Source organism: Hipposideros armiger, unplaced genomic scaffold (genome assembly GCF_001890085.2).
Source record: "Hipposideros armiger isolate ML-2016 unplaced genomic scaffold, ASM189008v1 scaffold_34, whole genome shotgun sequence".
In the NCBI taxonomy this organism is placed as follows: domain Eukaryota; kingdom Metazoa; phylum Chordata; class Mammalia; order Chiroptera; family Hipposideridae; genus Hipposideros; species Hipposideros armiger.
The window spans coordinates 2,968,411-2,985,137 of NW_017731384.1; the positions used below are offsets into that span (position 1 = coordinate 2,968,411).

Here is a 16,727-nt window from a genome sequence, read left to right on the forward strand (position 1 = left end):
TCACTGAAAGATGGCAAAAGGTTATCGAACAAAACGGGCAATATATCATTGATTGATCTTTGTTCTTTATATAAATAAATGACCTTTGAAAAACATAAGACAAAATACGCCATGACTTTTCCAACGACCCAATAGTTGTTTTTAATATAATAAAGGCCTCTCCCATTTTCACAGTAACTTAATTTTAAAAAGTGACATGTTTAACTGCCAAGGAGCAATTTCTGCTTTCCCATGAATCTCACTTTGGCTTAGAATTCCTACAGATTCTGAAAATACTGCATCACTATCCAATTTCCAATGGCCAGATGGTTGAACATGATCTCATTTTTCTTTTTTAACTTAAAGCTTTTTAAAATTAAGACAGTGTGGCACTGGCAAATGAAAAACAAAACAGAAAATTTACTATACTCTGTATTATAAAGATGGCATTTGGGGGTTGGCAGAAGAGGGTAAAGGGGGTCAAATATTATGGTGATAGAAGAACTGACTCTGGGTGGTGAACACACAATGCAATATATAGATGATGTATTATAGAAACATACACTTAAAAGTAAATAAAACAGGAGAGCAAGACATTTTTTTAAAAGATGGCATTTTAAGCAGAGAAATGAATTGGACTGGGAAAACTAGTTATTCATTTTGAAAAATATAAAAGTTAAAACAATTCAGTAAACATTTGTTAGAACTTTGTGTGTTCAACACTCCTTCTTTCCTTTGGGAGATGCTTTTCCCCCACTTCAATCCTTCAATCATATGATTGTGCAAGGGCTGCAAATAAGTATCCTGCCTCACCTATGGGTGAGCAATGTCACCCAGCTTAGCCAGACAAAGCACATCACTGGCTGCCACAGTGACTGTCTCAGAACTGCTTATGTGGCCCAAGCCATGCAGCATCCTATTCCATTTAAAAATCTGGAGATGGAGAAAGTCTTTTGTTTATTGTATTAGTGAGCAGAAAGGGTATAAATTAAACGTTGGTTACTTTTATCCCACAACATGGAGAAAACTTCCAATGAGACAATAAGCTCATCATGGGGGTTGGAGGGTTTGAATAAGAAGGAGACCCGTGATAACCTCATCTGGCTCCCTGGGTCCAATAATGCACCTGACACTGTCATCACCTCTGGACTGCTCACCTGTATAAGCCAATAAAATCCCCTTTTTGTTTTAAGCCAAGTGTAGTAGATTTCTGTCACTTATCATCAATGAATTCTAAATAATCTAAGAGTATTTTAAGATTCTAATTCCAAAATATGGCACTGATTAAAGCAAGATGTGTTAGGGGTACTGGGTATCTTGCCATCCCAGACTGCAAAACTAGTAAATCTATGATGTGTGGTAACAAAGCAGTTGGTTAGATCATAAGCAATTTTCTCTCGGGTCCCAGACCATACCCACGCTGGAGATTTTAATGTCAAGATGCTCAACTATGGTGGCTACTTCTCGAGACCATTTATAAAGTCCTACAATAAAGACATTTTAGGCATTGTTTGGTCTAGGCTAGACTTCCTAAAAAGCACAAAGAGAATGGCACAGCATTTTTAAAAAGCAGCCCTTCAATTTAGAGCCAATAACTCAACATTGCTGAGAGTCCGTCCTTTGCCACTTGCTAAGTTAAGTGCAAATAAGGGAAAGGAACAGAAAATTCATCCCTAGAGGTAAAATTGGAAAGGAAACCAGGCTGAGAGTGTTAGTCTTTATCTAATACCCCTGCCCAAAGGCCATATTATAAATGAGTGAATCATTTTGATGCAGCCTGGAGGCACATTTACCCTGGCCCTGGAGCTCCTGGTTTAAGGATGTCAGGAGGCAGAAACCTAGACAGACTTTACTCACCTGAAGACTAGGGCTACTGGTTTGCTAAGCAGATAAAGTAGGCAAGTAGGGGGTTTACCTTCAGGAACCCTGAACCAAGTTTTGGGCTTTAGGTACTCGCTGGGTACTCAGGCAATCTATACGGGAGTGCCAGTGCTAGAAAAAACACCAAACCTGCCAAACTAGGATTTATGATTATTCAAACCTACAGCAATCGCCAGCAACCCATCCCTGACAACTGCCAGCCAGAACTAGGCTGCTGAAGCAGAACAGCCTCCAAAGGGAGATCTTCCCATATGCTACTCACATCTCATCCACAGCCATCCACCCAGAAAACTAATGGCAGCTAGGTTTATCAAAGAATGCCCTTCACAATCAGGGTGATGAGAGTTACAGGTGGCTAAGTTCATAATTTGGCTCCTGGATTGTGAGATCAAGATAAGCCACATCCAGACCTAATAAAAAATAATACACAACACACAGGATTCCTACATACAATTACAATTACCAGATGTACTTTTGGGGAAAAAGTTTTTGAAAATTTCAGTTGTGGGTGAGATCTTTGCATTACGTTAGACGGGAGCATTTTTGAATTTGAATATACAAGTTTGTGCTGAGTTACCAAAGGGTGGTATAGTAGTTATTTACAGTTTTTTAACTTTGCAGCATCCCTGTTTCTTTGGAAAACCATTCCTACCCACTCCAATCATATACTTTTTCTGGAGCCATAAATCATAATACCTTGCCTGCCCTGGCCACAGGGGTGTGAACAATATGTCCAAGATAAGCCACTCAAATTCCTTCCTCAAGGGCTTTTGATTTGGAGCAGGAGTAGGGGCTCTGTCTTTGGGTCACAGACCTTGGAAAGACATGACTATAAACCGCTGATGCCATCTTCCCTGTCACTTGGAAAAAGCCTGTCTGTATCAGGAGAGAATGAAGTTAACAAACAAATATATGCAGATCCAAAAGGTGAGAGACAAAGAGAGGAAGACAGAAAGAGTTTTGATACCTGGGATCCTGTTACGCCTGAGGATGGCTTGGACTTCCTAAGTACGTGAGTAATTAAATTTCATTTCTACTTAAGCTAGTTTAAGCTGGTTTGGTCACTTACAACTGAAAAAGTCCTGATTAAAACAGATCTCTATCTCATATACACAAAATTATACTCCAGAAGGATTAAAAACAAAGCTATAGAAGGGTTATGCAAAATTGCTGTAAAATAAATGTATATTCTTGAGATAGGGATGGTCTTCCCTAGCAAGACACAAAATCCAGAGAAACCCTAAAGAAAAAGATTGATAAGTTTAACTACACAGAGTGTAAAAATTTCTGTACAAGATAACAGAGTTAAAAACAAGCTATATATATGTATACATATATATGTATACTTATGTATATATGTGTATATATGTACACTTATATATATGTAAAATCAAAAATTAATAGCCATAATACATAATGAAGCATTCCTAAAACTCATTAAGGAAAAATATCAAAACTCAATAGGAAAAAATTAGCAAATGATACGAAGAAGCAATTCACAGAAAGTTAAACAAACATGAAAAGAAACTCAACCACATTAGTAAGCAGGAATATACAAATTTTTAAATGAAATACTTTCACCATTGGCAAAAACATAAGAAACTGATGATGCTAAATTTAGGTGAGAATATGAAGAAATACATATGTATGTAAATTGTTGGCATAAATCTCTTTTAATGTACAATGAAGCAGTAGCCATCACTATTTTAAAAATGTGCGTTTCATTCAACCCCGCAATTCTACTTATTGTTTCTATATTGCTAGAAATACTTACATAAGTACACAAAGATATATGTTGAGAATGTGAAAAAGCACCACTATTTGTAATAATGAAAAAACTGTTAACAGCCTAAATGTCCATTCATAAAGATATAATAAATGAATTATGGTTCATCCATACTGTGGAGTACCATGCAGCAGTTAAAGAGAAAGAATTCAATTTATAACATGAGAAGATCCGCTACATGTATTACTGAGTGAATAAAAGTAAGATGCAGAGCAGTACATGCAAAATGATCCTGTTCAAATTAAAAAATTAAAAAAAAAAAAAAAAGAAGTTTTTGTACACATACATACATTAATGTAACTGCATGGAGAAAGACATAAAATGTGACCTTTGGGAAGGGATATGAAAAAGATCTATTTTTCCTGTGTGCTTTTGTATTGTTTAAAACAAAAACGTGAGTGTTTAAAGAAAAAAAAAAAAAGGAAAGAAAATCCAAATCTTCCCACCCCATCAAACTTGAATTTAAAAAATTAAAAATTAAAAAAAGTAAAAAGCTCGTTTTAATGTATGAAGTGTATTCTTACCTATCTCTTCTTGAACAGAGACAGGTGTATAAGACTCTCTTTCTCCATTTTCAGGATCATCAGCTGCCTTAGCAGATTCACTCTGGGAAGAATTTAGTTCACTGCTGCTGTTACTGTTTTCCAGATTAGGCTGAATGGAGGTAGTGGTAGCACTAGTGTTACTGCTGTCACATGTCTTGTTAGGTTCTTCTAGAAAAATAGAATACCTGATTTTTAAATTGGAAATCACATCAAAAATAAATAATTGTCAGAAAAGACATTTTATTGTTTTAGGACTGCATTACAAAGCTAGATTTTAAAAAGAAAAGCTGCTCATGTATGAATAATGCAATGTTTGAAAAAAAAAATGTAATCAACATCCTGTGAGTTATTTTTTAAGTTTCCCTAGCTATTCACTCAAACTCTTACCATCTCAGTCTATAGTACAAAGCAGGTAATTTTCAGCAACCCCAGAGCTGAAGAATAATAAAATGATGTAATATCTCACACAATTTATGGTGTACCAGGTACTGCAGAAGTGATTTTGTGATAATCCTTAAAATCTGATTTATATTCTTACTTTTCAAAAAGTATTCAAGCAATATTAGAAACAGAATTAAACAAGATTCTTTATAAAGTTTTCTGCCTTAATCCTATGCCTCCAAATTAACTAGAAGGTAATAGCTAAGTGATGATTAATTTTAAGGACAATTTAATAGTATCACTAAGAGTATAGTTCCTAAAAGTATATCCAAGTGAACTCTACTGTAAACTGAAAGCCTAGGTCTACCCAAGGTAGTTCGGAAATTAAGAGCCTCCCTCTGCATTTTACTTTGTCACTAATAAGATACTCTTTAAAAATCAATCACCTAAATTAAAAAGTGGTTGACAGTATGTCACAAAGGCTATCTATAATGTATAATGAGCTCCTAAATTTTTTTTGAAGGAAAAAAATCAAACAACCTGATAGCAAAATCAGAAATTATAAAAACTGTCACAAAAAAATAAAAATGGCCTTAAAACACATGGAAATATGCTCACTTATTTCAAACTCAGAGAAATGCAAAGTCAAGCTACCATATTTTGCCATGTATAATGCGTACCCGTGTTTTTGGCCAAAACTTTCAGGGAAACAGAATTAGCACTACCCATGTATAATATGAATCCTTATTTTTCCCTCACAAATTTGGGCCATAACAGTGTATATTATACACAGAAAAATACGGTATATACAGAAACTACTTCTCAGCTATCAGATTGGCAAAAGTCCAAGTCTCACAATACACTCAGGTGAAGAGGCAGCGGGTTAACAGGCACTCCCACACATGGCTGTGGGAATGGAAGGCAAAATGGTGCAAAGAGAATAAAAATGAATTAACAGTGTCTGGAAGAATTACACATGCATTTACTCTTAACCTAGCAATCCCATGTCCAGAAACTCACCCCAAATGCACTGGCAAAAATAATAAATTACTTATTTACAGAGCTATTCGTTGTAGCATTATTTATAATGGCAAAAGATCATAAACAAACAAATGTCCATCCATAAGGCACTGGTTGAATAAAAGATGACACACAATGAAATATCATGCACCATAATAAGGACTGAGGAAATCACTGTGTCCATAAGTGAAATGATCTCAAGATTAAATGTAAAAAGGAAGGTGCAGAAGAGTGCTTACAGTATGCTAACTTTTGTGTAAGAAGGGGAAGAGATATGAACTTATGGATATAGTTTGCTTTTATTTACAAAAAAACCCCCAAACATCAATAAAAATGGCTACCTGTAAGGAAAGGGAGGGATCTGGCTACCTAGAGAGGAAAGGGATGAAAGTAAAAGTTCTCTGCATGTATACAGTTATATAGCTTGATTTGGAATCATGTAAATGTTTTCTATTTTTAAAAAATTAAACTGCAACCCCTAAAAATTGAAAACAAACTGAAACCAATAAACCTAACCATATATCAAGTTGTTGGCATAACCACAGAGAGAAAAAAATTATTTCTGGAACACAATGTTTCAATTGCACATCCTTAGTGGAAATATGGTATAAAGATAAAGAATCACAAAAAAAATCTTAAATGCCATTCATTAATCTTATTATCAGCAGCAATATCGAAATTACTATGGTCTATAAAATTATCTTATTACTATTTTAATGCATGTCAGGACATTAATAATATATTATTATTAATGGATATCTGTATCAGAATAAAGCAAATATATAATTAAGTTAGTTGTTCGGAACAAAGGGAAAAGAGATACAAGTGTAAAAACAAAAAAACTGTGCACACCTCAATCTGAATTTGAAATGCTAATATGGTCTTTTTCTTTTTAAAAATATTATTTCTTAACACTACCCACCAAAAAAGCCTCGAGGCAGTGAGAGCCCGAGAACAGTAAGTCCTCCTAGGCCCAGACTGCGGTCTCTAAATATTCCGCACTAACAGAAACCAGGGCTTCTTGGAGGAATGACTGATTCCAGGTCTGAGTTAGGAACTGTGTAAGGTAAGCCTCAGACAGCTTATTCTGTCAAAAAAAGCAAAGAAGCTATCTAAGATTACTGGGGTCATGGCAAAAGGACTCAGAAACCAAGATGAACGGGCTCCACTGTAAACATAAGCAAAATAAGTAACTACAACTGACTGAACCAAATTGAACATGAAGACCCATGAGTTCAAACAGAGACCTAAAATGAGAAAGCCACGCCCTGCCCCCAAAGTCCCTATAACTCATGAATCACCACTGAAGGTAACTGGACACCAACTCCTGACTCTAAAAATTAGAATTTAAGAGAAATAATTAAGCATTTATTCTTGCTCTCACTATATTTCAAGGTATTCAAATAGCCTTGGTTAATGAAGGAAAATTCTTTACAGAAGAATTCCAGTTTAAAAAAATATATTAAACAGGCGTCCTACCTGTTTGCAGGTTCTCTCTTTCCCTCCCTCCCCTACTCTCTCTCTCTCTCTCTCCACAAAAATACCCTGATTCCTAGAGCAGGTTCCTCCCACTTGAGACAGCATCCTTAATGTGCCTGGGACCTTGGCTCCTCTGCCTAGATCAGAGGTCTGCATGTGGGCTGCTAGTAGAATGGGTGGCCCAATGCTGCCACCTGGAGATGACCCGTTTCCTGCCAGCCCCACACTGCCCAACCTGGTGGCTGCCACCTCCCCTGGCAGGTCCCATGCCCATGCTGGGGAATGAGGTGGCTGCCAGGCCTCTGGGCATCCCCGCCCCTCTGAAGCAGCCTTGGCACTCACTCCACAGAACCCTTATTTTAAAAAAAAAAATATATATATATATATAATATATATAAATTATAGAATTAGAAATCACCATATTATAACCTCCAAATAGAGAACTGATTCTAGAAAGATCATTAATGACTGAGAGAAACATTACAATGTTACCACTCGAACTCACTGATAAATCTTAGCATTGGTAGAACAGACACCATGAGCCTTTTGATGCGATATATTAAATACTCAGCACATAATTGTGAAGTAGTCTTGCCAAAAATACTTGAAAAGAATTTAATCATGCCTTCAGAAACAAATTAAACAACACCAAAGGCAGGAAACAAGCAAATCCTGGATGTGGGACATTACATGTGAGGACACACTAGGGTTCTTCAACAAGTCAACAGCATGTGAGAGAGACAAGTTGGGGAAGGGGCGTGCTTTAGATTAAGAGACTCAGGAAATAGAAAAGCAAATGTCATGTCATATGGGGACCTTATTCATAGTTATTTCAGATACAGCAAATGTAAAAAACAAAACAAAAACAAAAAACATTTTAAGTGAGCAAATTTAAATAGACTGGGTATTAAGGAATTGTTGTCCATTTTATTGAAATGATCATGGCAATGTAATTACGTAAGAAAATGTCCATATTCTTTAGAGATCACCGGATTAGACAGGACTGATAGAACATGATGTTTGTGCTTTTCTTTAAAAACTGCAGTAGGAAACAACCCAAAACCACATCAACAGAAAAGGGGATAAATAAACTGTGATATAGTTACACACAGGAATACTACAATGCAGTTAATAGAACTCCAACAACATACAACATTAGTAATATGATATAAAGTGAAAAAATTAAGTTCCAAAAAGTTACACTTAACACAATATACTTAAGATATACTGCATACAATACACTTGCTATAAAGTTTAAAATAACAAAAATGTACAATTTTTAGCAAATCATGTAGATGAACTCAATGAAAAGATTATGTGGGTTATACATCACTTTGACCTCAGGTATCAACAGTATTAATTCTATTGGGTTTCCCTTATAAGAAGGAAAAAAGTTAGTGAACACAGGATCCAGGAGACAATCGCTTCAGGTAGGGAAGAGTTGGACAGACAATGGAACTGGGAGATGGTTAGATGCAGGTTAGTTTCAAAGCAGGATTTAGCTTTTTGTTTTGGGTGACAGGTTCCTAGGTGTTTATTTCATTATTAATGATAATTTTAGACCTGGATGAATAAATTAAGAGGGACTAGGCAATGACCAATGATAAATGCAATTAACTAAAGATTATGATTTATCTAATATTGTACCCTGGGACCAAAGGGGGAAATTTTTAAAATTTGAGCCAAAAAAAAGAACAAAAAAGGAGTTTAAAAAAAAACCAAAAAAAACCCCGCATGGGAGAAGCAAGTATGACTAAATCTTGATAATATTTTAATCTAAGTGTTAGATATATGGGGAAGGGGTCCGTTATACTATTCTCTTAACTTCTGTGTGTGTTTGAAATTTTTCATTTAAAAATTATATATGATAGACATGGAAAATTTAAAATTTGACAGCTACAAAACTATAAACCACTAATATAATCAACTAACTCTTGTTGGAAAAATGCATATAACTGGAAGAAAAGAAATGACTCACACAAATAACATCAGATTCCTCACTTATCATTCCTTTTACAGCTATGGATCTAGCTTTGTAGACTGCAGTATACCTAATTTATAATTGTCTAAAAATCTTTTTCTTAAATAATGAAATGTAATATAAAGACATTCCCTCATTTATGAGCTCAGAGTTCATAGTCCATTTTCTCCTAGAAATATAAGAGAAAGTGATTAGGTTCTAGACCAGCCCACAAAAACTACCCACGTAATATATCCAAGTATGATTTTAATCAAGAAAAATAATTTTGGGATAGGAACTTAAGAGCCTCTGTCAATGTCTATCTTAAAACACTTTATTAGAAAGTGCTCTCTGCTATTAGGGAGATAATGGCACATCATAAAAGAATAGTCAATAACTGCCCCCTACCCAAGTATTCTGATCTAAAAATACCATTAACCTTAGGGGCCGGTAGAGTGGCTCAGTTGGTTAAGAGCTTGCTCAAGAGTTTAAGCTCTGGGGCCGGCCGAGTGGCGCAATGGTTAAGAACTGGCTTGGGATGCCAGAGGGCCCCGGTTCAGATCCCACATATGAGGGCCAGTGACACTGCCCTCCACAGCTAAGATGCTGAACAACAGCTCAACCTGGAGCTGGGCTGCCGGTGACGGCATAGGCTGAAGCCCCTGTGGCAGTGGGTTGCCATGGGCTACCGTATGTAGCCAGCAGCCAGCGTGAGCGGCCAGCAGCCAGCGTGAGTGGCCGTCCAGAAGCTGCGACTGATCTGCCTTGCCCGGGAAGAGCACAATGATGGTGCCAACTTGGGCCAGTGAAGCAACGTCCTCCACAACTAGACTGAAGAACAAAAGGACAGCAACTTGTCTGTTCCCCTTACCCCAATTCCCCAGTTAAAAAAAAAAAAAGAGTTTAAGCTCTGAGCAACAGCAGTTTGATGTCTGGCTGGAGCTGAGCTGCAGCAAGCTGCCAACAGGTGGCAGGATGGCTCAGCTAAAAAAAAAAAAAACATTAACCCAACAAAAGCAATTTAAACTTTTAAGGTGGTTAATGAACTGAGGACCATGAGACACTCATGATGCATAGCTTTTCTGTTAATTTGCCCCAAGTTAGTTTATCTTAAGTGGAAAATAGTATTTTCCTCCAATTTGGCTGAGAGTATTGATTTGGGGTTTTTAAAATAATGGTCCCAGAGTTCTTCACCTCCTTACTTCATTAGATTATAGGATTAGGGGAATCTCAAGCATTTGCTTTAAAACACCACAAAGAAGGTGTCACCTACCAACATGTACATTTCAATCCTAATCCTCACAGTCCATAAGTTCTAGTCCTACAACAAAGAGTATAGGTTTTGATATTTACAACACTATTTTCATTGGTCATGACACTGTAAACGACTACAAACAGGAAAATTTTTGTAGTTAACCCTCAAACCAAAATTATATATAGATCTTGATCTTCAACTTCTGAACATAAACACCAAAGTCTAAAATCCAAAAACCCCCACAAAATTCTAAGCAAAACACTACAAAGAGAAAAAAGTAATTTTTCCACCTGACAGTAAAAGGGAAATTTTTAACAAGGAAAAAAGTGGGCTGGCCAAGTGGCTCAGTTGGTTAAGAGCGTGAGCTATGAGCAACAGGGCCGCCGGTTCAATTCCCACATGGGCCAGTAAGCTGCACATGAGCTGAGCTGCCAACAGGTGGCAGGATGGCTCAGCTGGTAAGAGCACGTGCTCCTAACAACAAGGTTGCTGGTTCGACTCCCTCATGGGATGGTGGCTATGCCTACCTGCAGCTAAGATTGAACACAGCACCTTGAGCTAAGCGGCCCCGAGCTGCCAAGAGGCAGCCGGATGGTGACCAGACTTGCAGCTGAGCTAGCTGCAACCTCCACAACTAAGACTGAAGGACAACAACTTAGCTATTCCTCTTCCCCAACTCCCCAATAAAATCTTTAAAACATAAATTAAAAAAAGGAAGAAAGTTGAGGTAAAATAAATAATCAGAACATATATGACTAGAAACTGAAACAAACATATTAAAAATAAGAAACAAAAGAGTATCTAACGGCAAAACCTATAAAAGCCATTACCGATCAACTCAATGAGGTCAAGTATATGGGTAATACATTTAGGTTCAGGATCCAGTATCAATAGCTTCTTATCCACTGAATTTTTCTGGTAATATAACTCAAAACTAAAGTAAAGTACTATATTTTAAGATGTCATGGGCTGGCCAAGTGGCGCATTCATTAGGAGTTGACTTCAGATGCCAGCTCTGAGCAGCAGGGTCCCGGTTCGGATCCCACATGAGGGCCAGTGACGCTGCGCCCTCTACAGCTAAGATGGTGAACAGCTCCACCTGGAGCTGGGCTGCCGTGAGTCGCCGGCGACAGCGTAGGCTGCAGTGGGGCTGTCCAGCAGCTGGTGTGTGCATTCGTGAGCTGCCATGAGCCACCGTGAGCCACAGTGAGTGGCCATCCAATGGCCGGGAAGCGACTGCCTCAGCCGGGAAGAGTGCAATGATAATACCAACATGGGCCAGTGAAGCAACGTCCTCCACAACTAGACTGAAGAACAAAATGACAGCAACTTGTAGTTCCCCTTCCCCGATTCCCCAACGCTGTTTCCCTCCCACAATTCCCCAATAAAATCTTAAAAAAAAAAAGTCATTATCCCAAAAAGTTAAGAAATAGATCAAAATCAGTAAATTCTTAGAGTTTAATTTTATAGATATTCGTGGAAACATTTTCAAAGCAGTTATAAAGTTTTATGTACTACTGATATTTTCCTAATCCCAGGCATTAAATCTAGAGGTGTAATTTAAAACAAATGTTGTCTGCATTACATGCTTAAATACAAATTCTCAACAGTGGATTTGCATTTAAGATGCTAGAGAGACATGTGCTGCTCTTTCCCCTTATAAATGTAAAAAGTGACATTCTGGTACAAGAAGTTTCTAACCCAGAATCCAGGACAAAAGTGTAATTCTGAAATTGAGCTTTTTGTTAACTACAAAGAAGTTATGCAAAATACTAAACAGTATACTTGCTATCAGGGTCATTTCTGGCAACATAACAATTTTCATGAATTTAGGTGAAATGTCTGGAACGTAGAGCAGGAAAAAAAACTGAGGAATAGGTATTAAGAGATTAACTTTTTAAAGTGATGTCTACCAACCTTTCCCAAAACATGGCCCAAATTTTCAGTTTTATCTCCAATCTTAGCCACAAAAAAATCTTCCTGATTGCTGACCATACCCAATATGAAATCATGAAATCTGCCCACTTTTCTTATGTTCACTTCAATAGATTTTTAGATAAAATATTTGTAATTTTTCCTTTGCGTCATGTCATTGATCATCTTATATGAAAACGATAGTGCTCTTTGACAAGACTTGACAAGATATAGCTTGAAATAATACTCATATATTATTCTTAAAGAAATTTTAAAGTAGATGTATTTCTAATGAGATGCTGAAGATGTATTTCTGAAGAGATCTTAAATTCTCAGGCTATTTTTCAAAATCTTTCTATTTTGAAAAAGATTATACAATAGAAACACTAATCAAAAGAAAGCAGTTGTATGATAGAAATGTGATTAAAGATAAGGGATATTTCATAAAGTTAATTCAACAAGAAAACATAAAAATTATGTGCCTCTAATAACAGCCTCCTACTATATAATGCAAAAATTGAAAAAAAATTAAAAGAGAAAAAGGCAATTCCACAGTAAATAGTTAGAAATAATTTATTGATAAAAGTATCTTGCAGAGAGGGGAAAAAATATGTAGCAAGGATATAGATTTAAACAACACAATAAGAAACCTTGATGTTATTGTCCTATAATACACTGAACAACTAAAAATATATATCCTCTTCTAGTGTACATGGGACATTTTTCAAGATTAACCATATGGTGGACCATAAAACAAGCCTAAACAAATCTTAAAGGACATAAGTCATGCAGAATGCTCTCTGACCACAGTGGGTTAAACTAGAAATATATAACAAAAAGATAACTGGGAAATCTCCAAATGTTTGAGTATTAAGCAATATACTTCTGTATAAGCGATGGGTTAAAAAAAATACATCATAATGAAAATCAGAAAATATTTAAAACTGAATGATAAAGACAATATAACATATAAAAGTCTGTGAGATGCAGCTATAGCAGTACATAAAGGGAAATATACAGCCTTGACTGCAGACATAGAAAAAGGAAAAACTAAAAATCATCAAAGCATCCATCTTAAGAAGCTAGAAGAAAAAAATAATAAAGAGGGTCTAAGACTTTTGGAGGTGATGGTTTCACGGGTGTATATTTATGTCCAAACCCATCAAGTTGCATATATTAAATATGTACAGCTTTTTGTATGTCTTATACATCAATAAACTGGTTTTTAAAAATTGGGGGGAGGGGTGTGAAATCCACAAAAAATGCAAAGAAAACAAAAGGAAGGAAATAGTAAAGATGAGGAATACACCTGAAAAAACATAGTGGAGAGAGGATCAACAAAGCCAAAAGTTATTTTTTCAAAAGACTGATAAAAATTATTAACAGTACTGTGAGATTAAGAGAGAACCGATAACCAATTTCTGAACTGAAAAAAAAGAACACCACTATAGACCCTATAGACATTAAAAAGATAGGATGTTATTATGCCAATAAAATTTAAAACTGAAATGAAATGGGTAGATTCCTAGAAAAATATAACTTATTAAAACTGATACAAGAAAACAGAAAATATGAATAGCCCACTACCAAAGAAATGAAGTCTATAATTAATAACTTCTCCACAATGAAAACACCAGGACCAGATGGCTTCAGTACACACTTAAGGACTAAGTAACACCAAGCCACGGAAACTCTTGCAAACAAGAGGAGAAATGAGAACTTGACACCAAGGTCTGACATGGACATTGAAAACTCTAAGCCAATATCACTCATGGAAGTAGATGCAAAAATCCTAAACAAAATATTAATAAACTGGAAAAAACAATACTTAAGAACAAAAATACAAATCATGACCAAGTTGTACTTACTCCAGAAATGAGATTCGGTCAACATTTAAAAAAAAATCAATGTAGGAGCCGCTTCCAGTCAAGATAGAGTAGAGGGACTGGATTTACTCTCTCCCATGAAACAACCACAAACAAAAAAGAGAAAACTTAATAGAAAATGAACAACAGGAATTCACAGGCACTTCAGAAAAGAAGATATCCAAATGGTCTATATACACACATACATATATGCATGCATACACACACACACAAAAAGGTGATCAACATCCTTAGTCACCAGGGAACTACAAGCTCAAACCCAAATAAGATGTACCTACATTCCTACCAGAAAAGCTCAAATAAAGGTTGGGGGGAGGGAGGGGGCGCAGATTACATGATGTTCTTACAATACACAGAAAAAAAGTCTCTAATGATTTTCATCAAGGTATCAACTATAATTCTTGACCTATAATGGAATTACCAGTGTTTCTTTTTTCTTATTTTGCTCATCTAAACTTTCTAGTTTTTTGAAAAATACATAAAGCTCCTAAAATAAAAATTCTTTTTCATTTAAAAAATGACAAACGGAAAGACATAATCATATTATAGGTGTGATATAACTTACTGAGCATAATTTTTAAAAGCTTAAAATATGAATTACTGAACTTACATTTTTATATCAAATATATCTTATAAAAAATGTTCTGTGACAATGGTTTTCTATTATACTATGGTTTGAAATGTTATAAAAAAACTACATGAGCACATGCAAACATAAAATTAATCTGTTAGCACATATAGAATTGGAATGGTCAAATCATTCAACACTGAGTCATTAGTATGTAAGTACTTAAAATAAAAAATATCTGCCACTATGGTCTGGTGATAAAATATACAATTAAGTCTAAAAGACAAAAACAGCTACATGAACTTTCAAAAGCATGATTATGATGAGTTTCAAGCACTAACTGCAAGAACATTTGTCAAACTCCAAATGTTAGGTGACAATTTAGCAATCAGGGATGGCACTTATGTAAGCAAGCAGCATGAATGAACATATACTTTAAGTTTTAGGTGACATTAAGCTTTTACTACAAAAGGGAAGGATTCCCCCCATTACAGAGGCATTGATACGCTGCCCTCTGTACCTGGCACATCCTGGGGGAGCTCAGATGCCACCTTCTTCTCTGCCATGTTGCTGCTATCATGGGTTTCTGAGAGACACCCCACAGGACTCCTCCCTTCAGAGGGACTAGTCTCTTCTGAAGAAGCATTTGTTGTGTTGTCGCCAAGATTTGCTGATACAGAGTTACCTTTATCCCCAACTTCTGTTGGCTCTACAGTAAAATGCACAACAAAACTTTAAAGATATCCTTTAGAATTGCTTTTGGACATATGGCCATATTCAATCAACTACTAAAAATGAAAGATCACCCCAAAAAATCCCGCTTTTATTTGATGGCCATCTTGAAGCAACTAGATTCTGAGATATTTCTGCAGCAGGTAATCAAAAGAGTATTTCAGGATATTTAACATATTAAGAATGTTTAAGTAATTAATACAAAAATGAACACATTTTATCATATACAAAAGTGGATAGTCTGGTATAAAAATAATGATTTTTCACCAACAAATCTTATAGGGAAATGGTACCTTATTAGGAAGTATAAATAGAGATATGGGTATAACACTATGGTAAACCCATCAATATATAAAACTCATTACAATAACTATGCATGTTACCAGGGGGAGGATATGGTATCCTCATCTCTTTACAAATGTAAAATTACTGAAATAGTTGCTTGTAACAAAAAAGATTCATTTCCATTTGCAAGTAAAGTTGGAGATCTCATAAATAACCCTGGTGACATTTCTTTTTAACCAAGTAATTTTTTTACCCTCAGATTTTCCTTGCTCAGGATCATCGTCTGGTGTTTTGTCGTCATTTTCTTTTTCAAGGGACTGGTCTTCAAACTCCTCTCTGCTTTTCTCAGCATCTTTGGAGTTATTCTCAGTCTCGCTGTTGTCCTTTTCTATTTCTTCTGGGCTTTTAACAATATCAATCTCTCCCTTTTTGGCTCTTATGGATTCCAAAATTTCTTCTATAATAAAAACAAATAAAAAATTTTCTTTCCATATGTACCAATATAAAAGTACTACAAGTGCCACTTAAGAGTTTCAATTCAAATTATTCAAGTTAAATATGTAAAAGCATTAGAACTATAAAATAAGGATCAAGATTATCAATAAAATTTTGATGTTTAGAGAACTCAACCAATTTGGTTATCTTCACTTCTAGAAAACACATGCAAATTATAGGCTCTGCTTCTTAAAAAAAAAAAGAAGAAAAAGAAAAATTAGTCTACCTTTTGTAGTTGAGACTTGATTATAGATTACTGTCACATGAGAAAAACTGTAAGCTGACATAGGCCCATGGTATGCACAACATGGTACACTGATCAAAGCCTAGAGGGGGCCGACTGAATGGATCAGTTGGTTAAGAGTTGGCTTAAGAGCGTGGGCTCTGAGCAACGGGGCTGCCGGTTCGATTCCCATATGGGCCAGTGATGCTGTGCCAGAGCTGAGCTGTCGCTGAGCTGCCAACAGGTGGCAGGATGGCTCAGCTGGGGTAACAGCAAGGTTGCCTGTTCTATGGTGGGCTATGCCCACCTTCAACTAAGACTGAACTCAGCACCTTGAG

General features: G+C 36.1%; 1 protein-coding gene across 1 annotated transcript in view; it reads right to left on the reverse strand.

The window, feature by feature from the left end:
• The window catches only part of BPTF (bromodomain PHD finger transcription factor), a 167,386-nt gene that overhangs the window by 86,371 nt on the left and 64,288 nt on the right, over positions 1 to 16,727 (reverse strand). The window contains exons 4-7 of the mRNA XM_019637646.1: positions 15,925 to 16,128; positions 15,175 to 15,363; positions 4,171 to 4,359; positions 1,399 to 1,463 (exon numbers count right to left, since the gene is read on the reverse strand). Coding sequence (XP_019493191.1) covers positions 1,399 to 1,463; positions 4,171 to 4,359; positions 15,175 to 15,363; positions 15,925 to 16,128 — 647 coding nt within the window. The remainder of the gene's footprint in view (positions 1 to 1,398; positions 1,464 to 4,170; positions 4,360 to 15,174; positions 15,364 to 15,924; positions 16,129 to 16,727) is intronic.